This window comes from Sturnira hondurensis, unplaced genomic scaffold (genome assembly GCF_014824575.4).
Source record: "Sturnira hondurensis isolate 20B ecotype Veracruz unplaced genomic scaffold, ASM1482457v3 Scaffold0020309, whole genome shotgun sequence".
NCBI lineage: Eukaryota > Metazoa > Chordata > Mammalia > Chiroptera > Phyllostomidae > Sturnira > Sturnira hondurensis.
In genome coordinates this window covers 206,548-234,003 of record NW_028092940.1, presented here as the reverse complement: position 1 = coordinate 234,003, position 27,456 = coordinate 206,548, and the positions used below count along the sequence as shown (strand labels likewise).

Genomic DNA, 27,456 nt, shown 5'->3' with positions numbered 1-27,456 from the left:
CTATAATCCTTTGTCAGGGTTTTCTTTTGGCTTTTGTTATTTGGCTGCTAGTCTCTGGGGTCCCCTTCAAATTCACTCGAGGGCTGCCGTTGGGATGATAGGTGTCTCCTCTGATCTGTTCTTCAGCCTCTGCCTCTCCTGTTGGCACCCCTCCCAGGCGAGGGGGAGGGGCCTGAGAGCTTTGGCTGCTGGTTGCCCGGGAAAGGGGCGTGCGTGCTTAGACAGGTGACGGAATGGGAGCTGGGACGCCTGGCCTGCCCCAACTGAGTCACGGTGTTGTTGCCACTGTTCTGTCGAAGTCCCTGCTCAGCTCCTTGAACCTCTGAGGAAACAGCCCCAACTGCCGACCTTCCAAACTCTCAGGAGAAGCCGCCAACCTGATGGTGAGGCGAACGGGCTGGGGGGGGAGCAGAGGGCAGCTGGGGCGGTGGGGAGACCTGGGGCCTGCATCAGTGCCCCTCCTCCCCATGCCGCTGCCTCCTCTCCTGCCTCCTCCGTGTCGGGGGCCCGGGGGAGGGAGGGTCTCCGTCTTCTCTCTGTCCCCTGCCCCTCGCACAAGAAGTATGCCTTCCATAGTTCCTCCTCCGACTCCAGGGCCCCCCTGCCCAGCTGTGCAGGCCTCGGGGGCTTCTCTGCCTCGACACAGTGCCCTCCCCACCCCAGCCACACCCCCAAAACAGGTAGGGCCTGTGATGACACCCATCTCTGCTCCCCGCTCCGGGGGTTCCCATTCCACCCCACCCCTGGCCTCAGTGACTCCCCCTCCTTCACGACGATGCCCCCAGGGCAGTCCTGGGCTGCGGATAGGCCCTCTGATCCCTGAGCAGGCTTACGAGCGGCTGGAGGACTGTGACCCTGAGGGGTCCCAAGATTCAGCCCTCCACGGGGAGGAGCAGCAGCCCCTGCTCCATGTGCCCGAAGGGCTCCGAGGTGAGCGCGTGGGTGTGGGGCTCCCGGGGAGCTCCGGGGGCTGAGGCAGCAGGTTGAGGGCGTGGAGAGCTCACGCTGATGACAGCTGAGTCCCCACACTCGTCCCTCTGTGCCCAGGCTCCTGGCACCACATCCAGAACCTGGACAGCTTCTTCACCAAGATATCCTTCGAGCTGTGCTTGGCGGCGGTGGCACAGGAGGGCCCCTTGGGCTGGCACTGTTCATGGCAGGGGCGACTCTGAGAACGCAGCAGGGTCAGGGGACTTGTCAGTGGAGTGAGGGGCGGCATGCTTACGAAAGGCCCACGCTGCCCAGGCTATTTCTTGACGCACCCGCCACATCTACAGCTACCACCAGCAGAACGGCTTTGCCTGTATCCTGCTAGAGAGTGTCTTCCAGCTGGGGTGAGATGCTTGTCCTGGTGGTGCCTGCTGCTCCTAGTCCAGCCAAATGGCCAGGGGCTCACTGGGTGGGGAGGAGGACCGAGCTGGCCCGGAGGCTGGGAGGCAGCCCACCCAGCTCTCAGGCCTGATCCCTGAACTCCCGGCTCGCCAGACAATTTGTTTTCATCATCACCTTCACGACCTTCCTCCTTCGCTGCGTGGATTACGACATTCTCTTTGCCAACAAACCAAATAACCGGACCAGACCTGGGCTGCCGCACAGCAAAGTGACTCTGTCAGATGCCATCCTGTCGTCCTCCCAGTGTGCCCAGCGGTGAGTGACAGCTGGTCGGGGGAGCAGAGCTGGTGGGGGAGACTAGCAGACAAGAGCCACCCACCTTTTGTCCCTGGGTTAGATCATTGGTTCTCCAAGGGTTGGGTCTCCGGACAGCTTTCACACACTTAAAGTTGATTGAGAACCCAAGAGCTGTTGCTCATGAGAATCATACTTTATCGGAGAGTAAAGCACAGGACAGCTAGAAGACCTGAGAGCGCACATTCCGTCCGCTGTCAACGTGACATCATGTGGCCTCCGGACAACTCAACTGTACGTCCACGAGAGAATGAGAATAAAAATGGTAGAAGCATTAGTATTATCTGAAAAAAGTTTAGACCTTGCAGACACTGGCAAAGGTTTTGAGGACCCCCAGACACCCCACGCTTTGAGAACTGCTGGTCTTGCTAGATCCGCTCCACAACTTGACCATCACTGCCCCAGTGTTGTCTCCCTCTCTGTGGGGGTCCCATTCTCTCGCTCCCTTACCTCCGCCCCCAGGATCCGCTCCAGCCCCCTGCTGGTCTTCCTTCTGATCCTGGCCGCAGCCTTCTGGCTGATCCAGTTGCTTCGCTCAGTCTGCAACCTCTTCAGCTACTGGGACGTCCGGGCGTTTTACAGGGAGGCCCTGCACATCCCCCCGGTGAGCTGGGTGGCTGTGGCTGTGTGGAGCGGCACCATGTCGGGCAGCAGGGAAGAGGGGAGGAGTGAGGGCTGTACAGACGGAAGGGCCCCACTGGGAAGCAGGCAGTGTCCGCACTGACGGCTACCCTAGGCCCCGAGTAATGTCAGGAGGTGGGACACCACCACTTATACCACGCGGTCCCCATCCTAGTGGGGCTCGGTGGGTTTAGATGGGTTACAGAAGAGGAGGGGGGTCCCCTGGCTTTACAGAGGAGAAACTGGGGTGGGGCTGGGAGGGACAGGAGCCGAGGAGGCAGGGAGTCCATGATTATCCGTGGGAGGAGGTCCACCCAGCAGCCCACAACTCAGTGCGGAGGCCCCACTGGGTGGTCCCACTTCCCTTCCTGGCTTTGCCCCTATGGCAGTCAGCCAGTGCATGGACCCCTTCCCTGTCCCCAGGTCCTGCTTTGCCCTTTCCTCCCTCCCGTCTTGCTCATGCTCCTTGCTCTGTACCTAAGTCCTTCCTGGAAGGCACTGCTCCAAGGCTACCGCATTTTGCCGTGTATACCATGCAGGTTTTTTTTTTTTGCCCAAGTTTCTGAAGGAAAAATAAGGATGTGCACTGTACACGGGCGGAGTAATCCCGTGTATAAACACAGGAGACCGTGGGTGGGCATTATACACAGGAAAACACGGTGCCTTCTGCAGATGGCTTCCTGCTCCTCTTAGACGTTGAGAGCCTTCGGCATGTCCTCCTGCACGGCCCAGGGACAGGTTCTAGAAAGCCACCTTGAGGGGAACACTGGGCACAGCACAGGACAGATCAGGGGGGCCAGGGAAGCAGAGGCAGCGTCGAGCAGGCTCTTCAGAAGGATGCTCCCCCTCCTTCTCCTTTCCCTCCCCTCAACCCCGTTCCTTCCAGGGGAAGGGGAGACCCTGGGGCGGCCTGGAGAGATGGGCCCAGAGGACGTGACTGGGCTGGATTGGGGCAAGCAGGTGAAAGTGGGCTAAAATGAGGCTTGCAGGAGAGATCCGAGTGAGATCTGACAGTCCCCACCCCAGCCGTGCACCCAGCCAATGTCTTAGGAAGGTCACTGTGGGGGATGGACATCTCAAAGCCTGCAGGGGTGAGAGGCTGCGAGGTGTCTGGACCCACGCTGGCAGGCGCCCTAGGAACTGTGGCCACTTAGTGTCTTCTGCGTGTGGGACTGCGGGTGCCTCGGGAAACTCTGCTCTTAAGGAGCTGAGATCAAATACCTGAAGAATTTAACTTATGAGGTGTCGCTGGGAAGCACATGAGTCATGGCCTCAGGACTGGCCCGGCCAGGAGGAACCATTCAGACGAGGATGAAAGGAAGCAGGAAGTGCCCCGGTTTGTGACACAGTTAGGGAAGGAAGAGGAGGACAGAAAATGGTGACAGGTTTTCCACCTGAGGGGCACTGGTAAGGAGAGTGGGGAGGAGGCGCTAGGGACGTAGCTCTCTGGTCGTGGTGCATTTGGGCACCGCCATACAGGGGAACCCAGGTAGATGGCGCTCACGCATCCGGTGTCCTCAGGAGGAGCTCAGCTCGGTGCCCTGGGCGGAGGTGCAGTCGCGCCTCCTGGCGCTGCAGCGGAGCGGGGGACTGTGCGTGCAGCCGCGGCCGCTGACGGAGCTGGACGTGCACCACCGCATCCTGCGCTACACCAACTACCAGGTGGCGCTGGCCAACAAGGGCCTGTTGCCGGCCCGCTGCGCGCTGCCCTGCGGGGGCAGTGTGGCCTTCCTCAGCCGCGGCCTGGCGCTCAACGTCGACCTGCTTCTCTTCCGAGGGCCCTTCTCGCTCTTCCGCGGCGGCTGGGAGCTGCCGGACGCCTACAAGCGCAATGACCAGCGGGGCGCCCTGGCCGCGCGCTGGCGGCGCACGGTACTGCTGCTGGCCGTCGTGAACCTGGCGCTGAGCCCGCTGGTGCTGGCCTGGCAGGTGCTGCACGCCTTCTACAGCCACGTCGAGCTGCTGCGGCGAGAGCCGGGCTCGCTGGGGGCGCGCCGCTGGTCCCGCCTGGCCCGCCTGCAGCTGCGCCACTTCAACGAACTGCCGCACGAGCTGCGCGCGCGCCTGGCCCGCGCCTACCGCCCCGCCACTGCCTTCCTGCGCGCCGCAGCACCCCCCGCGCCCGTATTCGCGCTGCTGGCCCGCCAGCTGGTCTTCTTTGCCGGTGCGCTTTTTGCCGCGCTGCTCGCGCTCACCGTCTACGACGAGGACGTGCTCGCCGTGGAGCACGTGCTCACCGCCATGACCGCGCTCGGGGTCACGGCTACCGTGGCCAGGTGCGAGGGGAGTTGCCCCGGGAGGGGGTCATTCCTCCGACCTGGGGCTGAGTTCCACCCTTATCCCCGACCCCTCACACCGCCAGCCTCTCCTAGCCCTGCCTCCTGCATCAGCACATCCTCTTAACCAGGGCACCTGCCCCACTCGGTCCTGCCCCCCCAGGTCTTTCATTCCGGAAGAGCAGAGCCAGGGCCGCTCACCGCAGCTCCTGTTGCAGTCGGCCTTGGCCCACATGCATTACCTCCCGGAGGAGCCCGGTGCTGCCGGTAGGGCCAGCGCTTACCAGCAGATGGCGCGGCTGTTGCAATACCGAGCGGTGAGGGTCGAGTCGGGAGCGGGCCTGCTCCCGCGGGAAGCTGTGCAACCGCCTGGTCTGGGAAAGGGCGTGGGACAAATGGACGCCGGGCTGGCCACCCTGGCAGCCGGGGAATGACTGGGTTGGAGGTTTCCTGCCCTGGCCAGGATCCCGGGGGCCTCTTGATCCTGTTCATCCTCAGCAGCCCCTCAGTCTCGCCCCTGCCTCCCCAGGTCTCCCTCCTGGAGGAGCTCCTGTCACCTCTCTTGGCCCCGCTGTTTCTGCTCTTTTGGTTTCGCCCTCGTGCCCTGGAGATTATTGACTTTTTTCGTCATTTCACTGTGGATGTGGCCGGGGTTGGTGACATCTGTTCCTTTGCTCTTATGGATGTGAAGCGCCACGGCCACCCTCAGGTTAGAATCCTTCCCTGGATGTGTGCATGGTGGTAGTTAGAGAGGGGTGTGCCTTGCAGCTCCCTTGGTTGCCACCTGTGACCTTGAGCTCATCACTTCCCTTCCCTGAGCCTTAGTGTCCTTCAGGACAATGGACTGTAGCCAACATACAGGGCCGTGTGCGTTTACTCGACACAATGTGTGTATCATCACAGCACCAGTAAATGGAGTGAAGGCCACCAGGGAGGCTGAGGGATGGGCGGGATGGTGCATGGGCCTGAAGTGAGACCTGCCTTTCCCAGCAAGGCCTAAAGCCAACCTTACTGTCTGGTGTGAGCAGGCTGGCCAACCACAGAGCCGCTGCCTGGTTCTGGTGCTGGGCCTGGACCCAGGTCCTGCTCTGCTGCCCTGTTTTGGGGGTGACCTTGAGCAAGTGCCCATCATGGCCTCCTCCTTCCACCTGGAGACTGGGGCTCATGTTTCCTGTCCCGCCGACCCCACGAGGCTCCCACTGCAGCCCTAAAAGCAGTGTCTGGAGCTTTGGACGTTTTTTCCCCTCAGTGGCTCTCGGCAGGACACACAGAGGCCTCGCAGTCTCAGCGTGCGGAGGACGGAAAGACCGAGCTCTCCCTGATGCGGTTCTCCCTGGTGCACCCACAATGGCGGCCCCCGGGGCACAGCTCCAAGTTCCTGGGGCAGCTTCGTGGCCGGGTACAACAGGATGCAGCCACGTTGGGTGCCACCTCGGTTCGCAGCCCCCCCACCTCCAGGGTGCTCAGCGACTCTTCCTCGCCTCTGGTGAGCCCCAGCCTGGCCGGCCCCTGCCTTCACCAGTGGCCCCGCCCCTCTCTCCTCCCTCCGCCTCACCTTTTGAGTGAACCTGCTTGCTCACTGGTTCAGTCTTCTCCCCTGCCTTGAGGAGACCTCCCCACTCCCCTTCTGCGCTCTCTTTTAATCCGTGTCTTCTCTTGCTCCCAGCCGGAGACCTTCCTGGCCAACCTCTTGGTGCACCCCCTTCTGCCCCCAAGGGACCTGAGCCCCACAGCCCCCTGCCCAGCTGCAGCCACTGCCAGCCTCCTGGCCTCCATTTCTAGAATGGCCCAGGACCCCAGGTGAGGAGTGGGGGCCTGAGGTGCAGGGGAGCAGGGGTGGTGGGGCGGACCCTCCAGGAGGAGGGTATGGGCAGCGGGTGTGATTAGGAAGGGGAGGTCGAGCCTGGCCCTCCCTGTGGGCTGCAGGGGGAGGGGCTTGTCTTTGATCTACTGCATCCTCTGTCCCAGCTGTGTGTCCCCAGGAGGCATTGGGGGCCAGAAGGTGGCCCAGCTCCCTGAGCTTGCCTCTGCTGAGATGAGTCTCCATGCCATCTACCTGCACCAGGTGAGTAGAAAGGTGTGGGCGGGGGGGGGGGGAAGAGACAAGTGGGGAGAAAGCAGCTGCCTGAAAGAGAGGCAGAGGAGAGGGAAGGATGTACCCAAAAGGAGCTGGGGAGGAGGCTGCAAAGCCCTCTGCACCCAGCCCAGGGCCCGAGCCTTGTGCTGCGGGGCAGGAGGGGGCCCTCATTCCTCTCCCTTCCCTTTAGCTCCACCAGCAGCAGCAGCAGGAACCGTGGGGCGAGGCCTCAGCCTCCCCGCTGTCCAGGCCCTGGTCCAGCCCCTCGCAGACACTCTCGCCGGATGAGGAGAAGCCATCCTGGTCCAGTGGTGGTGAGAGGGCCCTGGGGGCGGGGCGGGCAGGGTAGCAGGCGGCAGGGCATCGCCCGACTCACGGTTCTTCTATTCAGGCTCCAGTCCTGCCTCCAGCCCCAGGCAGCAGTGGAGACCCCAGAGGACCCAGCCTCTCTTCCCTGGAGGCTTCCAGCAGACCGCGGAGGCTCCAAAGGAGCCTGGCCAGGCCCCTGGCACTGACTGAGGGGCCTCCTTAGGGTCAGTGCTGTCTCATTGTGGTGGGGGCTGGGAGGGGCTGCCGGAGAGATTAGGTAAAGCCAAAGGGGTTGGGGGCATTTGAGGTGTGTGTGTGTGTGGGGGCGGTGGTCATCTCTGGAACCTGACCCCCTGGACTGCTTGCCAAGGGCCTTCTCCTCCCTCAGATTCCCCAAGGAGATCCGAAGAGGTGGAGAGGAAGCACAAGCCCAGTCTTTTGAGGGACCGCCCCACAGATGCTTTCCTTGGGCAAGATCTGAGGGTTGACAGATGAACTCGCCCCAGAGAGCAGAGAAAGGCTAGGAGGGCAGACGCCAAGGCGTCTGGAAACAAGTCTGAGAGACAGTCCCCACGTGGAGGGGAGAAGGGGACACACTTCCCCACCCCACACGCACCCCCTCCAACAACTAGCTGTCCTGGAGCCGCTGGCCTGGGAAGAAGTCCCCCAGTATCTTCAAGATGGGGGTGGGGAACCAGGGCCAGGGCGGAGGCCAAGCTCAGTGTAAGGGAAACAGTGAGGAAGGCGACTGAGCCGCAGTTGGTTCTCCGGGTCCCCGTGGGATTGGCGGAGGGGGGCCCTGGGGACTTGGGAGTGGAAAGACTAACGGGGGCTGATGTTTTTGGAGTTCGGCGTCGGCGTGACGTTTGAGGAAGTGGGTGTGGCTCCTCATCCGGTCTGAAACAAGCAGTAAAGCTTGCTCGCGGCCGCTTTGCACCATCTTTGTGACCTGGGTCTCGGGCATCCCCATTCCTGGCAGCAGAGGGCGGTACTTGATGCTCAACCAGGGAGCAGAGCCTGGCAGCCGCGCCGCAGAACTGCCTGCGGCGGGCTCGGAGCCACTTCGCTGGAGTGCGGGGTCCGAGTGGAGTTCGTGGGACAGACCCCTCTCAGAGGGTTACCACCCCACAGCTGCACAAATGAAAGGACAGAGAGTGTGTCGTGCTGTTATTTTAATGCACACGGGGATGGCTTAGGCACCTCAGTAGCTCTCACAACACCTGGTCCAGTCTCTTACGGCGAACCTTCAATAATAAATACGTGAATGATTTGGAGATTAGGTTTCAAGATAAGATACTCCTAAGAGAGTCGAGGGGAATCTGAAATTCACCTAGAGAACACGGAAGGGGTGACAGGAGGTCCTGGAATGCCTTTGTTGGGAGGGGCCTTCCAGATCTAGACCTGGGCTTGGAATCGGGCCTAGAGAGAGAAGGGCACTTCGCTCCTTCCCCGGAGTTAAGCGAGACGCAGACAGACGTGGAAGGAAGGCACCTCCGGAGGGGAGGGAGAGGTGGCTGGTCCCGGGCAGGCCGACGGGAGAGCCGCAGCACCAGTGTGGACTGACGGCTCCTCTCCAGGTGGAAAGAAAGGAAAAAGGCTCTCAGGGAGCGGGGGTGTCTGAGCCGGGCGGGTCGAAAGCCCAGGGCACGGCGCCCCGCAGATGCCGCTCCTGCAAGGAAAAGCTCTGGGTGCGTATGCGGCTTGTCACCTCCTGGGTGCGCAGCGTGAGCCCGAAAATGTCCTCATGATAGCGTTGCTGATCCTGCGGCGAAAATAAAACAGATCGGGACCTGAGCGGGAGGTCAGCGCCAGGGCGCGCCCCGCCCCTACCTGCCCTCTGCTCTGCTGGGGCCGCTGCCCGGGGGACCTCGCCCCTCCAGGGCCCCGCCCCGCCCCGCCCCGCCCCGCCAAGGTCCCGCCCCTGGGCACCCGCAGCACGCCAATGACGTCGCCGGCCTCCTCCAGCTCCATGTCGCCCTCTGTCGCCAGGATGCGCTGCACCGTCTGCAGGACGCTGGTTGCCATGGTGACATCGCCGCAGACAAACATGTGGCCACGTTCCAGGCACAGCACGCGGTGCACCTCAGCAGCCAGCTCTGTCCGAAGGATGTCCTGCACGTAGGTCTGCGGGCAGGTAGAGTTTCGGGAGAGCCAAAGGGACCAAAGTGAGCGGGGGAGGGGTCTAGAGAGGTGGATGAATCAGGGGCGGGGCTGGGGCAAGGTTGGGTGAGACTCAAAGGGGCATTGGGCACACCGTAGGGCCGCGTGGGAGCTGACGGGTGGGCGGAGGCTGGGCCTGGGCCTGGGTCCACCGCCGGAGTGAGCATCGGTCCTTCCCAAACCCCTAAGTTCAGGGTATCCCTGTGCCCTTAGGGTCCCGCACCTTAGGGCTGTCGGGTTCCCGGGAGAAGGCGGTGAGGACGCAGCCAAACACCCCGCGCTGCTGGGCGTCTTGCACCTCGTCGCGGTAGAGGTGATCGAGCTGGGAGCATCGGCAGCCAAACACCAAGGTCATGGGGGCGGGTTGCAGCCCTGCAAGCAGTACGGCGGTTTGGAAGAGCCCCTCCCATCGTCTGCTCTGCCCAGGCGGACGTCCCGCGCCTTCTGGGCAGAAACAACCATTCTCCGCTGCGCGGCCTCTAGGAGGGTACTCCATCGGGACTCGGGAGAAGCCTGAGCTCACAGCAGGTGGTTCCTTTCCTCGTGGACCGGCAGGTGGTGGCGCTAGAACGCGGGGTTTCCGACTCGGAACTGCCTTTGCACTGTCTGTCGCTGCAGCTCTGGGACTCTCTGGCTCCTTCCCTGCTCCAACCCCACATTCTCCGGCATCTTCACCTCCCACACTTCCTGCCTCCCTCTCAGTCACCACCACCCCCCTCCTGTGACTTACCAGCGACCCTGGCACCCTGTGCCCAGCCCGAACACCTGAGGCTCTGGGTCCTGGACTCACATAGGGGAGCTCTGTTACCTACCAGAGTCCTCCGGAGGTATTTCTGCCTTCAGAGCCTCAGCCCCATCCTTCCAGACTTCCACTTCCCTTGGTCCTTCATCCAGTGCAACCCCGACTTTGTGCCCAGCACTGGGAAGCCAGACCTGCAGGGCACTGCCCTGCCTCCCAGCCCTCCCCTCCCCTCGGTCTAATGAGCTTCTCTTCACCTTTGGGCCCCATTCCCCGCCCTCTTTCCTACCTGGTTCCTGCACTCCAGCCCCCACCCGTCTGTCCCTAGATCGTGTGACTCCCTCTTGCCTTCCAGTCCTTCCCTTGGCCCCCAGCCTCACCTTTGCTCTCAATGTTGTGCAGTCGCTCTTGCCAAAACCCCCGGAAGGGGGCGATGCCGGTGCCTGGGCCCACCAGGATGCAGGGCAGGCTGGGGTCAGGTGGCAGCCGGAAGGAGGGCGCCCTAGGGAAGAGAGACACCTGGTCAGGCCCCCTCTGCTTCCCCAGCTTCCACTCTTCCCAACCCCTGGAGGGGTGGAGAGAGGAGAATTCAGCTTCTGTCTCTAAGGGAGTTAATAACATGTCAAGTGATGGTGGCTAGTTCACAGTGAGGACACTGTGGCTATGAAAAAAACTGTGCCTGCAGGCAGACGTGCCCGGGGCCTCTGGTTTCTAGAAGATCGGGCAAAGGAAACACGGTTCAAATCAGAACTGCACGAAAGTTTGCTGTCTCAGTTGAGGAGAAGTAGAAATGAGGGGAAGGCAAGGACAGTCTCGGTTTCTAACGAGTTCACTGAGTATGTTTATTTTAATAAATTCTTTTTTTTAAAGATTTTATTTATTTATCTTTTAGAGGGTAAGGGAAGGAGAGAAGTATCAATGTATGGTTGCCTCTCGTGAGTCCCCTGCTGGGAACTGGCCCGCAACCCAGGCATGTGCCCTGACTGGGAATCAAACCATGATCGTGTGGTTCGCAGGACCGCGCTCAATCCACTAAGCCACACCAGCCAGGGCTGAGTATGTTTATTTTAAATCATAGCCTCCATATTGGTGTGCGGTTTGTATTCATTCAGCAGACCGCCACAGCCGATTTGGAAGTTAGCCCCTGGATGGGTGGGGTCACTGGGCCTGGCTGGTGCCATACTGGGGACTCTTTATCACCACACCCCCATCTCCCTGGCTGAGACTTTCAGCTCCTGGCTGCTGTGTGGGGCGAGGCCTCGGAGCACAGCACAAGGGAAGGGTATCCTGAGTCCTCGTCGACCCCCGGGTACCCTGACCAGTTCCTCCCGGCTGACTGGGGGCTTGTGCTTGACCAGGCCACGTTCCTAGGTGCCACACCTCCCAACATCAGACAAACCCCAGGGATGCAGCGAGGGGCACAGCACATCTTCTAAAAGCAACAGGGCCTCCTGGTGGAACCCCAGCCCCACGTCTGGGAGCCAAGGTTCCAGTGCAGGGCCCTATATCCAACTCGGCGAAAGGCCCTCAGTTTGGCCCAGTTCCGCTGTGGCTTCACGGGACACACATTCCCCTCAATATGGGAAGAGGGTCTTCCCTGCTTCCAATCCCATCCCTCACCGGAGCTTCCACCCTCACCCCATGCAACTGCCACCGAGTCCACCATCTGTCCCGGCCACCCGAGTGGCACCTTCTCGGCCCCCAGGTGCTCACTCACCCTCGTATGAAGCAGGGTACAGGGTTCCCGGCCTTGAGCTGGCTCAGCCACGTGGAGCAGACCCCATAATGCAGGGGGCCCAGCCCATCTAGTGGGAGGGGGGAGGAGAGGCCGGTGAGGGGCCCGTTCTGGGGTCACTACGCGGCCCTCGCCCTGCCCCACCTCCCCAGCCTCACCCTGGGTCCTGTAGGCCAGCACGGCTACCGTGAGGTGGATCTCCCCCGGGTGGGCGCTGGGTGCTGAGCTGACCGAGTAGTACCGGGGCTGGAGCAGGGGCAGCTGGGTGAGGAGCAGAGGGGCGGGCAGCGCCACCGACGGAAACTGCTCCAGCACCTCCAGCAGCGTGGGGCAGCGGAACCATTTCCACTCCTCGTAGCTCCGGGGGTCCTGCGGGGGGGGGGCGGGGGTGAGGTGTGGTGCGCGTGGAACCTCCCAGCCCTGCACGCTCAGCTCCCTTCCCGACCCCACCCGAGCCCAGTCTTCCAGAGCACGGCTCTCTCTCTCAGTGCCCAGCTCTCCCAGACCTTGAGAATTCTGCGATGAATTAGCAAGTCTGGAGCTGGGTCATAAAGCCCCGCTGGCCAGGCGGGCCCCCCACTCCCAGGTCAGCCGGCCTCAGTAGCCCCTGCGCCCCACCCTGGGTGGCCGCCGACCTGGCTGAGGGTCTCGAGCTCCTGCTGTTCGCCGGGCTCTTCAGCCAGGGTGCTGAGCAGTCGAAGGAGCTGAGGGCTGGGCGGGGAAGTGATGTCCAGGAAGAAGGTGAGGGCCTGGCGCAGCGTGCAGGGGGGCAGCCGGGGGTCCCGCACCCAGCCGGGGGGAGGGCCACCTGCGGGTGGTGCACAGGGGGGCCTCTGAGGAAGGGGCCAAGCCAGAACTGCACTGTCTGGGGTGACGGCTGCTTCCTGGAGAGTACATGGGGACTGACCACACCTCCTTTTATCAGTGACCTTGCCCTTGAGCAGCAGGGCTGGCCTATCTGTACATGCCCCCGTGTCTCTTTCAGGGCCCCTGGCTGGGTTGGGTTGGTCTGGGCTCCTCTACTCCCCCATCCAACTTGTTTTCACCCCCGGCTCTGGTGAGGCAGAAGGTAGACCCCACGCCGGCTGCAGAGCAGGCTGGGTGGCCAGGGTTAGCCTTTGAGGCGGCACCCAGCGGAAGGAGACAGCCTTTTGGGACGGGGTGGTGGGGACAGGTTCAGAGAAAGGAGCCATACTCTGTGGACTGTCCAGCTGAGCAGATGTGGCCACCCTCTGCCAGGGGAGCCTGGGGCCATGGGGACGGAGCAAACTCTGTGTCATGCCTCAGACCGCACCCCCCTCACCAGGGCTGCCCTTCTCCAGCTGCTCCACGGCGACCGGCTCCCCGGGCGGTGGTGGGTCCTCCACGCGGCTCAGCAGCGCCTCCACAAGGCCGGGCCGGTTGGGTGGGCAGACGCCTATGTGGTCCCCTGGCTGATACTGGAGCCCCTCCTGGCCTCCAGTGTCCAGGCGCACCAGTATGGTAGCCCGGCTGGGGGAGAGGAGAGGGGGCAGTTACAGGGGGTGGGAGGCCGAATGTGGGGGGGAGGAGGGGGAGGAAGGTGCTGGGGTCCCAGGGAGGAGGGGCTGGGACAGGCGTTGGCGGGGTGGGGGGGGTCTTCCTTACGTGGACTTGCTGCTTTGCAGGTTTTCCACTGAGAGGACGGTGGCCTGGAACACCTTTCTCCTGTGTACATGCATCAGGCCTGTGGGGCGGGGGGAGGGGCAAGTGATACGGGGCCTGAGCCAGGGAACCTGAGAGTCCCAGGCCCCTGGAGACCCAGGAGGGCCAGCAGGGTCGGGCTGGGGGGTGGGGAGTCAGGGCGCACCTGGCAGCAGCTGGAGGCCCTCGGCCTGCACACTCAGCCGGTACCTCTGGCGCTTCCAGCTCCGTTTGGGGCTGAAGATGTCCCGGGTGGCAGCCTTGGCATCCTCTCCCACGCAGAAGGTCTCACAGGAGGCCTGAGGATCAAGGTGTGGAGGGCTGAGGAACTCAGGGGGGCTGATGAGGGAGGTGGAGCTGGCCTGTTGGGTCCCCAGGGGCCACCTGCCTGGGACGGTGGGAGCAAAGGGGCCCGGGAGCGGGAGGTGCCATCTGAGGCTCACAGAGGACTGTGGGGTTGGAAGCCATGGTGACAGGAGGGAGACCAGGCCTGAAACGGAGGCTGGGGGTGGGGCCCCTTGTTCTTCAGGTTGCCTCCTGCCTCGGCTGCTGTGCTAGCTATGCCTGTGCTCGGATTTCGGTCACAGCCGCTAGTTTCTTAACCTGCAGGGTTTTAGCCTCGGGTCCCAAGGAGGACAGTGGTTGGGACTGTGGATGGGACAGACTTGCTCTCCCATCCTGCTCCCACCCTCACGGCGAACTGCCTCAGCTTCCCTGTCTTTACCCCTCACTAGGTCCCCCGGAGAGGAAATGAGACACTTTATGTATCGCCCTTAGGAGATGCTGGCGTGGGCTGCGGAGGGGTCTCTGGTGGGCCTGACCTCCCCAGTGCTGCGCACAGGGGCTGGAGGGGGTCCCTGCGGCCCAGCCCTGGGAGGGTGCAGATTTCACCTGTTTCTGCTCAGGCCCAAGCCCGGCAAACCGAAGGGCCAGTCCCCAGCTTGAAACCTGGGGCTCATCCAGCTGGGTCGCTCCCTCCCCCTCCCCCCACTTTGCCAGTCCTACTAATCTTTCTTTTGTGTGTGTGAAGTCTTGTATCTCTTCCTTCCTTCCTCGGCCCCCTCCCTTCCTTCCTCTCCCCCCACCCCACACTGCTACCACCCTAGTTAGCTCAGACCTTCCTGCTTCCAGCTGACCCTGGGCCTCTAGAGGAGGCCCCGAAACTTCGTGAGTGCTCCTTCCTCCTCCTGGCCCGTTCCTGACTTGTAACCGCTTTCCCACATCAGGATTCTTTCGTCTCCTTCTCCGCTCCCCCCTTCTCCTCCAGTCTGACCTGTTTCTCCTGCTTGACTTGCTCCCCAGCACCGCCCCCCCCCCCCACAACCTGAGCCAGGCGGCCTCCCCAGCCCACCACCTGGGATGGCCCCTCCTCTCTCTCCATCAGCCCACAGCTGCTGAGCTCAAGTGGGGGGGGGGGTGGGGAACCCCGGGGGGGCCAGCAGTGCCCAGAACCCTGTCGGGACTGGGAGGAGTCCCCTTCAGGCCCAGGCAGGATCCCCAGACCAGGCAGAGTGGCCCCCGCAGGAAGCCCGGCTTGGACAGTCCCAGGCCTGGCAGCCACCGCCGCCCCCCCCCCCCAAGGTGCTGCCACAAGCCTGCCAGGCCTTTGGCTTTCCCTCAGGTCCAGCCCTCTCCTGATCCGCCCCCTGTCCCTCCACCTTGCCCGCCCTGGATCCCCGCCCTTGGGCACCCACTCGGGCCCAGCCCACCAGGGCCTGTCTGCTGCCTTCTGCTTGGGCCGCAGTGTCCACTGCTCAGGACTGAGCCAAAGTGAGGGTGGCTTTTGGAAGGAAATGTCCAGGCCAGAGTGAATCCGAGCTGGGGCCGGGGTGGTGTGGGCGTCCGGACAGCCCAGGGGCTCACCTGGAAAGCAGCCTTGGCCCAGCCTCGGAAGGCCTCCTCCTGGCCGCAGAGCTCGTCGCCCTGGCCCAGGGGCAGGAGCCGCTCCCCGCCCAGCTCCTCCAGCCGCGTGTCCACCGCTCGAGCAAAGGCGCAGAAGTGGGGGTACGCCCGGGAGCCCAGCCCGAACACACAGAACCTGGGGGGCGGGGAGCCGTCACGGGAGCCCAGCCCAGCCCAGCCCAGCCCAGCCCCTGTGCCCAGGCAGCTGGCCCTCCCACAGGCCTCCCCGCGCTGAGGCCCCCAGACCTGAGGGTCCCCAGGGCCCCCGCGCTGTCCGTGTTGCTGGACTCCTTCCTCTTCCGTCGCCAGGAGGACACCAGCGGGTCTGAGCATGAAATGCTGTTGAAGCGGATTTTGTAACTCCTGGCACGAGAGGACAAAAGTGAGGGTGACACAGGGGACTGGAGACAAGGCGAAGGCCCAGGCACGGGCAGGGGACAAGAAGGGCCCTGCCTTGGGCTAAGCTTTGCTCTCGAGAGCTGTGTTGGGACAGAGGCTGAGGGACAGTATCCCAGGGGTCTGTGGGCCTGGGGGCTCTGCTCTGCCTCCCCCAGACCCCACCCCTCACCCGATGGAGACCTCAGGATGGACAGGCCTCTCAGAGGCCAGGGGACCACCAGTGGGCAGGCAGGTCATAGGAAGGAGGACAGTGTGAGGCTGTGATGGGCCCCTGCCTCCTCCACTCGCCCTCCTTCTCTTCTCTGTCTCCCAGCATCTTTCGGCCCACGTGTCCCCCAAACTCCTTCCCACTCACTTGTGCTGCTCGGGCCGGGGGGAGCTGTTGTAGGGGCCAGACATCTCCATCAGGGCCGCGGCGAAGCTCTGCCAGGGGAAGTGCCGGCGCCACGGTTAGTTTTGGTTTGTTTCAAAGTATACAGAAGGTTGCACCTTCTTATTGTGTGTAACTTTTCACCTTAGTGCTCTCTGAAAATCTCAAGCTGGCTTTTAGAGAAAACCTGCTTGTATCTACCCGCCAGTCTCACTCACGAGGCCTGTGTCCTAGCGACAGGGGCTTGACTCTCTAGTCCTTTTCCATTGTTCTTACACACAGATCTACATTTATATATATATATTTTTCTAAGTAGAAATGAGGCCTAACTGTTGTGGCTCAGTGGATTGAACGCTGGCCTGTGAACCAAAGGGTCCTGGGTTCTATTTCCAGTCCGGGCACATGTCTGGGTTGTGGGCCAGGTCTCCAGTGGGGGGCGCTCGAGAAGCAACCACACATTGATGTTCTCCCTCTCTTTCTCCCAACATTCCTTTCTCTCAAAAAAAAAATGTAAATGAATAAAATCTTTTTAAAAAGTAAAGATGGGATTACACTATATTTACCTGCTTTTTATCTCTATTCTGTCACTGACCACGCCCCTACCCCCAGGTCAGCACACGGAGACTGGACGGCTACACAGTCTCCCCTTGGCACGTAGTCTCACTTGCGAGACTCCCCTCCGGAGGGCGCCTGGGTGGTCCCTGGCCGAGGCTCAGACACTCACTGCGCCTGCCCGCTCCGGTGGGGTAGTGGCGGGGCGGGGGGGGGGGCCCTAACGGGGGGGGGGGCCCTCCCCGCACCAGGGCAGAGCAGCGCTCGTCCGCACTGCTCTCAGCACTGCGCCACCAGCCGGGTAGGCGGAACCGCTCAGTCCCCCTGCATTGCCCTGATCACTGCCGGCGCTGCCGTGCAAACGGCTGGGAACCACACGCAGCAACCTGCACACGGGAAACACCCGGACATGGCCAGGCCATCGCATTGCAGCGTTAACTGGGCATGCATTTGGGCGGTGGGTCTTCCAGGTTCTCCAGAGCTAGCCTGTCCTACCTTAATTTTATTTCTCGAACATTTTGCTGAAGTATAATGTACAGACAGACAAGCCCATGTCAGAAACATACAGCTTTCCAGGTTTTCGGGAACCAAACAGACTTGTGCCATCAGCATCCCATCCAGAAAAACCACCAAGCACCCCGGAAGTCACCTTCGTGTCCCCTTCTGGTCACCAACCCAACCAGGGGACCAACCACTCCCCTGATTAAAACACCACGGATCCATTTTTGCCTCTTTCCGAACTTCATACTAAGTGAACCCCACAGTGCGTGTTCTTTTGCGACTGGCTTTTTTCACTCCACTTTATGTTCTGAGTCTCATCTCTCTGGCTGTGCAGTTGTAACGGGTGCAGCCTCGTCAGGCTATTGCGTTTGAATACCCTGCGATTTATTTCTCCAGTCTCCCGTTGGTAGTCACTGGGGTTGTTGCCAGTGTGGGGTGTTATGAACAAGGCTGTTAAAAATATTCTCATTCATGCTTTTAGTGAATATACGCCATTTCCCGGGGGGTATTACACCTAGGTTTGCTCCGTTTTTAAACATTTGAGGTAAACTTTGCATACATTGAAATGCACAGAGCTTAAGGGTGCATGCAGTTCAACAATCTGTTTGGTTGTTTGGCCATTTTAAAAAAAAACAAGAGTTAATTCTGGCTGGTTCGGCTCAGTGGATTGAGCGCAGGCCTGCAAACCACAGAGCAGCAAGTTCGATTCTCACTCAGGGCACATGACTGGGTTGCAGGCCAGGTCCCCAGTAGGGGGCGCAAGAGTCAACCACACATTGATGTTTCTCTCCCTCTCCCTCTTTGGAAATGAATAAATAAAATAAAAAAAAAAAAAACCCTTCCCAAAAGTTAAACATACATCTACCCGATGGCCCAGCATTTCCACTCCGAGGTGTTTTTCTAAGAGAAATGAAAACATCGGCCCACAAAAGCCTAGCATAAGAATGTTTATAACAGCTTTATTCATAACAGCCAAACCCTGGAAGTGGCCCAAGTGTCTGTCCACAGGGGAGTGAATTCCCATGGCGAGGCTGCTCAGCCATGGACAGAAGCGTACGACTGAGCCACCCAACCTCGAGATTACCCTTGGAAGCAGGCTAGTGACAGAAGCCAGAACACCGTATGTTCCCCTTCCTGTGCCCCCCTAAAGTGTGTGAAACTAACCTGGGAGACACAGGGCAGCACAGCGGCCGCCTCTGGAGGGGGGAGTGACATGGGAGGGCGTGGATTGGGGGAGGGGGGATAAACAAGGAACTTTCTAGGGTGACACAAATGTTCTAGATCTTCCTAGGGCTTTTTAGGTTACATAGGTGTGAATTCTTCTATACTAACAAAAGTTAGTGGATCTATTTTTCTTTAAAAAGGCAAAAAACGGGCAGCGAGGCAGGGAGAAGTTGAGGTCTGCCTTGTGTCGCCGCCCCGAGGGTGCTGAGGCGGCCTTTAATCCCTGGAAGCCGAGCCCCAGGGCTCCGGGAGCCAATGGAGACAGAGGAGCTTGAAGATAACAGCTAACCAGGAAGGACTGAATGGCGGTGCTCAAGTTTGTTTGTTTCTTCTAAGATTTGTTCAGAAAGTGAAGGTACCTAATCTCTGTGGACATCTGAGCACCCTGAGCACCGCTCTTTCCTTTTGTTAAGAAGAAAAAGCTGAAGTTGTGTATTAAGTGGCGAATTCCTGTTTTTCTCATTTGTCAATGTCCCCCAAGCCGTCCAACAGAAGCACCTGTAGCGCCTGTTCAAGGCTCACACTGGGAGTGGAAAGGACTTGGCACAGTGAGACGGTGTGAGTTGGGCAGCTCGGGATGGGCCCGGCACTTGGGGGACTGTCACGCCTGCCCGCTTGCCATCCCCGGGCGGATCCTGCCCCCCTTCCTACCCTGGCTCCAGCATTGGTTCTCCCCTCATGCCCAGGGGCCCCTTTCCTGCAGGCCTCACCTCTCCATTCTCTGGGGGATCCCCGTTTCCAAATGTGCTGGTCACCACCAACACCAGTGCCTCGTGCTCAAGGGACACCACGTCATACTCATCCATGCACAGGACCTGTGGGTGAGGAGAAGACAGATGTCATCGCTGCCCAGTCCTTCCCACTCTGGTCCTCCTTGTGACAGGGCCAGACTCAGGTGGATCCCCAGGAGCCACATGGGCCCTGACTTGTCACCCGCTCCTGTCCCCCGGGGCACAGCTAAAGATTCAGGCAACCCCCCCCTTCCTTCCCAGATGCCCGCCTCTCTGGGTTCAGTCCTACCCGGGGGTCAAAAGCCTTCCGGAAGAGCCTCCCCAGCTGCTGCGCGTAGCCCTGGGCCCGGCCAGTCTCGGAGCCATACAGGATGGTCGCCTTCACGCGCTTGGCCATCACCGTGCCCATGAGTGAGGCGGAGATCTTCACCGCGCTGAGGGAGAGGGTGGGGTGAGGGCTCCCAGGCGCATGGTCCAAGCAAGGTCTCGGGGGCACTGAGTGGTGGGTTGGGGGTAGAGCCCAGGGCACTGCTGGGATGGCCCCTGGGTGTGGGGTGAAGGGCAGCGGTCCTAGGACACGTACTTGGCCACTTCCTTAAAGGTCTTTTTCCTGGTGATGCCGGCGCCTTTGGCTGCGCTCCCCTTCCAGGGGTCTGGCTGCAGGGGAGTGGCAGGGGGGTGGAGGGGAAAGTGAGTACAGGAAACAGAAGTTTGGAGGCCCCCAGGGGCTGCTTAGTTAGAGCCACCCTGGTGGGCAAAACCAGTGGGGTGGTCACCTGGTAGCGGAAGGCAGGGGACAGGAAATAGTTCACCATCTCCTGATGGAAGACAGGGGTGAGGCTGCCGGAGATGGGGGGCACGATCCAGGCCCAGTCGGCAGGGCAGCCCCCCCTCGCCTTCTGCTCGTTCTCCAGGTGCTTCATGAAGGAGGATGTGGCGGCATGGTGGTCCACAATGGTCACTTTGGCCAGCTGGGGCGAGGCGGGAAGGGAGGCGATGGGCTCGGGCTCAGTCTCAGCCTACAGGCAGGCCTCAGCCCTTGTCACCCCCAAACCTACTGCGTCCTGGGTCACCCCAAACCTAACATATGCTGTGTCCCCCCAACCACATGTGACCCCTACCTGCAGCATGCCTGGTAGAGCTCGAAGCTCAGCATACAACAGCAGCTCTGCCCCTGCCCCCCAATATCCTATACCCTTGAGACCCCAGAGCAGTACTCAGCAAGTCCTGGTCTCCCCAAACCACAATGCTTAGTGTGCTCTGGATCCTGGAATTAGAGTTTCCAGAATCCAGTGGGTCCCAGAGACTTCAACACCCAGTGTGCCCCAGGGACCAGAATTATGGGGCATGTACCAGTCAGCCAGGCTACCGGGACACGCAGGCCACCCCCCGCCACCTTGCAGTACCCACAATAGTATGTGCTAGGTCCCCAAAATGCAGCACGCCCCATGGCTCTTGGACCGTGGAACTCCTTCCGGCTGTGTCCAACTCCTGCCCAGCTTCTAAGCGCCTCCCTCCCTCCCTCCCTCCCGGCCCCATGGACCGTCTGGTGCTGGCACCTGGTAGCTGTACAGCACAGCCAAGTTGATCTCCACCGCGGCCTTGTCCTTCCACAGGGACGAGGTGGTCCGGGTGTCCAGGTCCATGCAGACAGCCACGTCCTGGGAGCGGGTGGGGACAGGGTGGCGGGGAGTTGTCGGAGAGCATCTTTGTCTCGGACTCATTCGAGGAAGGCGTGAGGGTGGGTGGGTGGCCTGACTGCCTGGTGTGGGGCTGGTTCAGGTTCTTGCTTGGGGAGGACACCGCAGGGCAGCGATGGACACCCTGGGCCAGTCACTTCTCTGCCCTGAGCCTTCATTTCTCATCTCTAGAATGGGTCTCAACACTTTTGGGGGCGAGGGCCACTTTGAGAATCTGGTGAAATCTGCTCTGACTGGCGTGGCTCAGTGGGTTGAACGTGGTCCCACAGAGCGCCGGGTCGCTGGTTCAATCCTCATGCATGGCATGTGCTCAGGTTGCAGCGAGGTTCCGGGTTGCAGTGCCGTGGTTGGGGCGTGTGAGAGGCAACTGATTGATGTTTCTCTTACACATCGATGTTTTCCTTCCTCTTTTTGTCCTCCCCCCCCTTGCTCTAAAAATAAATTAATAACCTAAAAAATAATTTTTAAAAAGCCCTGGCTGGTGTGGCTCAGTGGACTGAGCACAGGCCTGCAAACCAAAGGGTCCAGGGTTTGTTCCCCAGTCAGGACACATGCCCCGGTTGTGGGCCAGGTCCCCAGTGGGGGGCACACGAGAGGCAACCACACATTAATATTTCTCTCCTTCTTTCTCCCTCCCTTCCCCTCTCTCGAAAAATAAATAAAATAAAATATTTTTAAATAAAAAGGAGTTAAAAACTCCCACTTACACAAGAGTGTCCTCCACTGACCCTCGCAGTTCAACCCCGCCTTGTTCAAAGATCAGCTGTATTCCCGTGTGCAGGCGGGCATGCCCAGCCCCGGGGCTCCCGCGCCCTCCCCCGCAGTTCTAGCTTCGGGGTCCAGGCTCCCGCCCCTGCGCCCGCAGGAGCTTACCTCCAGGATGTTGTAGCGGTGAGGGTCACACAGGTTCCGCATGCCGATCTCCGAGCTCATGTACCAGCCGCTGAAAGGGGCCGCAGGGAACTCCAGGCCCCCAATTTCCAGCAGCATGTTGGACACGGCCGGGAGGGCGTACCAGCGCAGGCCCAGGGCGGCGAACCACTCCAGCCTGGGGACGGCGGGTGGCGGGGGATGCGGGTCAGGGGCCCGGGGGAGCCTGGCCCGCCTTGCCACCCCCGGGCAGCCCCCTCCCCCACCTGACCCAGTCCCTCTCGTGCTCACGTCGGGTGCTCCAGAGGCACCTCGAGGACTAGCTCGGGGGGCACAGTGAAAAGTTCTGGGGGCTCATCTGGGGCCTGGAGCAGCAGGGGCAGAACGTCGAAGCGGCCGTTGCCTGGGGTCCAGCCGTGCTGGATGCAGAGCTGTGGGAGCGGGGACCCCCGCATGAGCCACCTCCCGTCCTGCACCCCGGAACCCCTCAGTGGCTGGGTCCCCCTGCGCACCCAGGAGCCCCTTCTTTGTCGTCACTTATCCCTCACCTCTGCGAGGTCCCCTCCCTCCTTCACTGGCTCCTCTTTGGCGCCCCCGCGCGTCACCCCAGAGCCCTTGCCGGATGGCGTCTCCGCGCTCACCTCGGTGATCTCCACGTTGGCCGGGTCGCCCCGCACGGAGCCGTCCTGCTGCCTGTAGCCGGCGTAGCGCACCAGTTGGCTGTTCCAGATCCGGAAGTCTCCGCGGCCCGGGGCGCGCTGGGGGAACACTGTGATGGCCGAGCTGACATGGGAGAGAGCCGGTCAGAGCCCCAGCTTTCCCGCCGCCAGGGAGAGGGGCGGGCCTGGCTGGCTCCGGGCGCTCACCGGAGGTTGCCGCGGTTGGTGGCGTACTTGATGTGGCTGCAGATGTAGGTGAACATCTCCTGGGCAGAACTGCAGTCCCGGGCGTCAAACACCTGGCGGGGGAGGCCGGGGGACAGGAGGGAGAGCGGGTCTCCAGGGCAGCCCGAGGAGAGGGTTTGGAGGCAGAGGAGGGAGCGGCAATCTCATCTGCAGCCTGGTCCCTTAGGGACAGGGACCTGCCCTGGGGCCCAGGGAGGGATGTAGCCCTGAGTGGGGTCAAATAGGAAAGCTTGGATGGGGTCGAAATGGGGCTGGAACGTCAAACGATTTCAAGCGCTATGCAAGGGTCAAACAGGATCGTTCTTGTTTTATGAGACTCGGGATTGACTGAGCAGGTGGCTTCGTTCGAGATGCTTCCGTGCTCAGTAAGAGTGAGGCGGCCAAGGTCAAGGATTCAGTTGCCCTGTGGGTCAGCTTGCTTCTCTCAGTACCAGGGTCTGTTCCGGAAGCCCAGGCTGGCTCTGAGTCACGTGCTGGGGCTGTGATTGGCAGGGGGTGGGGCGGGCGGAATGGGGGGCGGTGTGTGGGCTGAGACACTGGGGGACTGGAAGGGAGCAGGGTGCTCGGGGTGAGAGGACTGGATTGGGCAAGTGAGGCCCACACGGAAGAAGCAGTCAGGGGCTTTTTTGGAAGACAGCTCCCATGGCTCTGATAATACCACCACGGGTCTCGGCTACCCTGTCCCACCTGCACCGTCAGTCTGGGTGCTTCTCTGCTCTGGCGATGCTGTGGGGTTCCACAGCCAGGCGTTAGCTGCCGGGGGGAGAGCTCCCAGGGGTGCCGGGCTCAGAGGGAGTGGGCAGGGGTCTCCCCACTGCCAGGGACCCCTCGGGGAAGAGTCAGGAGCTACCTGCACCCTTCCTCTCCCGTTTTATGTCCCTCAGGCCCCACTCTGGGTGCTTGCTGGCCAGACACACCTGCAGCTTCCCCCACTGGATCCGGCCCACGCAGCGAGGGGCATTTCGCCAGGCCTGCTTGGCCCCGAACACCAGCTCGCTCTCCCGAAGCTGGTAGGTGCCGGTGGCTGCCACCTCAGCTTCTACCTCCTGAAGCCTCTGCTTGTGGGCCTGGGAGTCGCCCCTGCGGAGGAGAGGGGAGCAGAAGGAGGTCTAGTGGGGTGGGGGGCCCCAAGGCCATGTGGGTGTTGGGGGAGGCCCATGGGTGCTGAGCTCAGGCCTTGTGTGGGTGGTATCAGGATGGGGGTGGGAGTGGGCCCTGGGGAAGGTTGGGGTGGACGGTGGTGTCCAGTCAAGGCCACACCTCTTGATGGAGCGGTAGTACTGGTCGATGAAGTCCCTGGCTTGGCTCAGCAGCTGCTCCGTTTGTGGGGGGCCCTGGCCGGGCCGGCTCTGCAGTTTCCGTGGAAATACCAGGGAGCCCAGGCAGCGTCGCGGGGTGCAGGGCCCGTCCTGGGTTGGAGTGGGGGGCAGAGGTGGAGAGAGCGGGGAGTAGATGGGTCAGGACCAGCTCAGGGCGCAGGGGCCGGGTGTGAGTGGGCAGAGGGAGGTATGGGTTCAAGGGCGGGGCTGAGACTGAAAATCGGGGTGAGGTTGGGTGGGTGAGGGCAGGGGCTGGAGGCTGAGAGTCACCAGAGTCCCCTCCCTGTCCCTTAGCTCCTCTCGCTCGTCCTTTCCAGTCTTGCCTCCTGGCCACTTGGGGTGGGGCTCCCCCTTACCTGCTGTGCCTGGGCACTCAGGGTGTCGTAGGTGATGCTCCCCACCTCCCAGTTCTTCACTCGAGGGAACTTGGGCCCCTCTGGGGACCGGGTGTGCGGCGGGCTGTTGGGAGCGGGTGGAATGTTTTTTTTCGGACGTCCCCCAGAGAGCCCACCGAGGGCACGGCCAACCCTGTGGGTTTGCTGCCTGCCACCTGCTTTCTTAAATTTTCTCTCCCTTCCTGACAACCCTAGGGGATGAGCAGTAGCTGCATCCCCTTCACTGATGAGGGGCCTGAGGCTCAGAGAAGTGAAGCATCTTTGCAGAGGCCCCACAGCAGAGCAGGTCCCGTCCGTACCCAGGACCCCTGACAGCAAGCTACTGGGCGACAGCGCTGGGCCCTCAAGCCCTTGGCCCGAGGCTGGGCCTTCATCCCCACCCTGGGCCCGCCTGGCCTCTTCTGGACATGGGGTGTCCAACCTCTGCCCCGGAGGTTTCCATGAGCCCTACCTTGAGGGGTAGAGGCCTGTGCCCACAGGAGCTCTCAGCCCAGATTCCCCTCCTCACTCACACCCCTCCTGACAGGAGCCATCGTGTGAAGGGAAGCCTCGGAGGCCTTATCACTTCCTCCCAGAGCCGCCAGGCCGGCCTCCGGGAGGAAGGGAGGGCCTGGGGCCTCGGGTGCGCCTGTGCAGAGCCTTGCCCGAGTCAGAGCTGCCCACGGCGGCCCCAGCCACCCTCCCAGCCTGGCAGGCCACCTGGCCTCTGGCTTTCCTCTCTCAGGGACCTCTGCCCCAGGGAGGCCTTTCTGGGAGCTGGGGCTGCCCCGTTAGTTTTGGGTTGACGGCCACTGGGAGGAAGGGCCTGGAGCAGGGGGAAGGGGCCCAGCGGCTCTGTCTTCTCAGCCTCCCTCCCAACCTGCGTCCTGCTCTCCCCTTTCCATTGGACCTGTCGTCTGTCTCTCCTATAACTCCCCCCCCCCGCCCCCGCAACTTTCTTCTGTTAAATGGTTATCACTGTTTGTGGAAGGCTCGTTGTGAGCTAGAAACTTACGACAACCCCATGGAGTAAGTACGCTATGCCCCTGTGTTATATACATGAAGGCTCAGAGAGGTTAATTAACTTGCTCAAAGTCAAACAGCTCTTGGCCACAGAGCAGCATTCAAACCTGGTGAGCTGTCACTCTTACCTCCGACTTTCATCTGCTGCCTGCTAGCCCTGACCCTGGTCTCTTGTTTGAGCCCCTTGACTGTCCTGTTCTGTCCACACTGACAGACCTCTTGCCTCAGTGGCCTGGCCCTCCTGGCTGGGTTGCCCACTCTAGCCCTTCCAAGCTCCAGATTTCAGGCCTGGACACCTGCCCTCCGGTCACCTGGTCCTAGCTGCTGTGGCCCTCACCTGGGGTCTGGCGCAGGCGGGGGTGCGGGTGTGGGTGCAGGTGCTGGTGTCCAGCTGAGCTCAGAGGTCGGGGAGGCTGGGCCCTGCTTGCCACACAGGCCGAGGCCCAGCCCCAGCCCCAGGCCGCAGGGTGGCCCCGGCTCCTGGCCCACGCTCTTCAAGTTGCCCATGTCGACTTGGCTTCAGCTCTGCCGCTCTGAGCAGAGCCCAGCCTTTTCCTTAGGAAGGGGAGGGGGCTCCCTGGTGCTGGCCCTCGCCCCGCCCCGTCCCACACACAATGGGACAGGAACGAGGCTGCTGGGAGGCTCTGAAGCCTCGGCTCCCTGCCCACAGGCCCACAGGGTGGGGAGCGGACGCCGGGGTTCCGCTCCAAGAACTGGGGCTGATAAGCAGGAGCCCAGGTGTCCCGCGGAGTTCTGGGGCCGGAATGCAGAAACTGGGGTGTGTGTTGTGGGGGGTGCGGGGAAATGGCAGGGTGGACACCTGGAGGGCCACAAATTTCCTTCTGTGATGTGCGACCTCGGAAGGCCTTCCCCTGGCCCTTTCTGGCTGTGCCCCGAGGGGTCCTGGGGAAGGTGAGCACTGTGTCAGTGACAACAGGTGAGTCCCAGACTCTCAGTGACCATGGGGGCCTCTAGGGTCCTCTCAGGTGTTCTTTACCATCTGAGTGCCCCACTTTTGAGTCCTTTTGGATTCTTAAGGATACAGGCCCAGCAGGGATGCAGTGACCTTTTGTCCTTGAGCCTGGCATGAGGGCATCCTTTCCCTTCCCTGCCCCAATTTCCTGGAACCCCCGCCCCCTGTGACTCAAGTGGGGGATACAAAATTACAGGAAGCTGTCATCCAGGGCCTCCACCCCCCATCCTGTCATCCAGTGACGCCTGCTTCCCTGGGGGTGGTAGGTCAGCAGTCAGGGCTGGGGCAGGGACAGCTCACTGGGGAGAGCTTAGAGCCCTAGCCAGAGCATGGGGATAGGGAAACTACGACTCCCAGAATGCAGGTGGCACTCACCAGCCCTCTTCAAGCACCTCAGAGAGTAGTGCATGCTGGATTTTGTAGTTCCAAGCCATCTAGGGGGCTGGAGAAAGGCCATGAGCTGGGGGGCACCTGGATCTGCAGGGGTCAAGCCTCATGGATTTGAGACCACAGAGACCAAGAGAAACGGCAAGCAAGAAACGGAAGCTGAGAGACGGGGCAGGCAGAGACTAGGAGGGGCAGACAGGCAGACAAACAAACATGTAGATTTGTGTTGGCTGGACTCCTTTGGAAAGCAGTGGAGGATAAGATTGGGGTGGGCCTGGGTGGGGGGCAGCTGGTGGATCAGCCGGAAGGAATGGGCTGTGCTGTGCGCGCTGGGGTCACACCAAGGTGGGAGGGTCCGCGGGTTTGGAGGGAGGCGGGTGTGGGGGTCCTTAGAGAAACGGACAAGCCGGAGCTCATGGGTGCCCAGAATGCTTTGCTGCCGGTCTCTCCGCCAACTGGCAGGTGAGAGACAGAAACGTGAAGTCTGTGCTCAGCCCAGGGGCTGGCTCCGTGGCCCCATCCTGCTCTGCCCACCTTCTCTTGAGGCAGGAAATGGCTTCCAGGCTAACATCGCCGACATTTTCACCCACGCTGGCTGTGGCAACAGACCCCATTTCTGGTCCCCATTCAGCTACCACCTAAGTGTACATGACTTTTTCCAAGCTCCAGTTAATGGAGCTGTGGCTGGCCTCCTTGGGGACAAGATGGTGACAGGTGTCACACGCTGAGGTCCTTCTGACCACCTCCCTGCACCACTGACCACTGCCCTTCCCGTGGTCTCCTGACCTCCGGCTCCCCTCCTCTCTGTGAGCCACGCTGCTGTCAGAGTCATCTCAAAAGCAGGGCTTACCTCGTGCTTTGGCTCTGTCTTTAATCCATGGCCAAGGCCAAAGGCCACTCCAACACACTGGCCTGGCCCTCAGTTTTCCAAGTGTGCTAATCACAGCCTCTGTTTCAGACT

General features: G+C 61.4%; 2 protein-coding genes and 1 long non-coding RNA gene across 3 annotated transcripts; 1 reads left to right on the top strand and 2 right to left on the bottom strand.

The window, feature by feature from the left end:
* The first annotated feature begins 380 nt into the window (after window positions 1-380).
* ATG9B (autophagy related 9B) lies at window positions 381-7,709 on the top strand. Its single transcript, XM_037029482.1, has 14 exons — window positions 381-930; window positions 1,048-1,091; window positions 1,270-1,334; window positions 1,486-1,647; window positions 2,149-2,290; window positions 3,829-4,583; window positions 4,747-4,900; window positions 5,113-5,292; window positions 5,833-6,069; window positions 6,250-6,383; window positions 6,552-6,648; window positions 6,851-6,974; window positions 7,052-7,193; window positions 7,358-7,709. Exons 1-13 carry the CDS (start codon window positions 381-383, stop codon window positions 7,177-7,179), a joined length of 2,772 nt encoding a protein of 923 aa, XP_036885377.1. The 3' UTR covers window positions 7,180-7,193; window positions 7,358-7,709.
* LOC118975509 (uncharacterized) lies at window positions 1,078-2,208 on the bottom strand. Its single transcript, XR_005064081.1, has 3 exons — window positions 2,137-2,208; window positions 1,823-1,918; window positions 1,078-1,658 (listed from the first exon to the last, which is right to left on the bottom strand). It is a non-coding gene; the product is annotated as an uncharacterized LOC118975509 (long non-coding RNA).
* Window positions 7,710-8,124: 415 nt separating the features above from the next.
* NOS3 (nitric oxide synthase 3) lies at window positions 8,125-26,013 on the bottom strand. The gene is made up of 26 exons (XM_037029481.1): window positions 25,473-26,013; window positions 24,095-24,197; window positions 23,680-23,828; window positions 23,337-23,499; window positions 22,381-22,472; window positions 22,156-22,297; window positions 21,806-21,945; window positions 21,518-21,692; window positions 20,504-20,605; window positions 19,721-19,915; window positions 19,528-19,601; window positions 19,234-19,378; window positions 18,924-19,028; window positions 15,922-15,989; window positions 15,414-15,530; window positions 15,129-15,303; window positions 13,432-13,564; window positions 13,230-13,308; window positions 12,907-13,094; window positions 12,239-12,411; window positions 11,762-11,972; window positions 11,586-11,673; window positions 10,249-10,370; window positions 9,353-9,501; window positions 8,899-9,093; window positions 8,125-8,731 (listed from the first exon to the last, which is right to left on the bottom strand). The coding sequence occupies exons 1-26, from the start codon at window positions 25,640-25,642 to the stop codon at window positions 8,570-8,572; spliced, it is 3,615 nt and encodes a 1,204-aa protein (XP_036885376.1). The 5' UTR covers window positions 25,643-26,013; the 3' UTR covers window positions 8,125-8,569.
* Window positions 26,014-27,456: the final 1,443 nt, after the last annotated feature.

What these genes read in the sequence shown, in the direction of transcription:
- ATG9B (XM_037029482.1), top strand. Translation starts at nt 381, where the DNA reads ATGGTGAGGCGAACGGGCTGGGGGGGGAGCAGAGGGCAGCTGGGGCGG. An exon ending in GCGACTCTTCCTCGCCTCTG is followed by an intron (nt 6,070 to 6,249) that starts GTGAGCCCCAGC and finishes TCTTGCTCCCAG; the next exon opens with CCGGAGACCTTCCTGGCCAA. An exon ending in AGAATGGCCCAGGACCCCAG is followed by an intron (nt 6,384 to 6,551) that starts GTGAGGAGTGGG and finishes CCTCTGTCCCAG; the next exon opens with CTGTGTGTCCCCAGGAGGCA.
- NOS3 (XM_037029481.1), bottom strand. Translation starts at nt 25,642, where the DNA reads ATGGGCAACTTGAAGAGCGTGGGCCAGGAGCCGGGGCCACCCTGCGGC. An exon ending in CCGCCTGCGCCAGACCCCAG is followed by an intron (nt 24,198 to 25,472) that starts GTGAGGGCCACA and finishes CGCTCCCAACAG; the next exon opens with CCCGCCGCACACCCGGTCCC. An exon ending in CCCCGGCCCGAGCAGCACAA is followed by an intron (nt 15,531 to 15,921) that starts GTGAGTGGGAAG and finishes CTCTCGTGCCAG; the next exon opens with GAGTTACAAAATCCGCTTCA.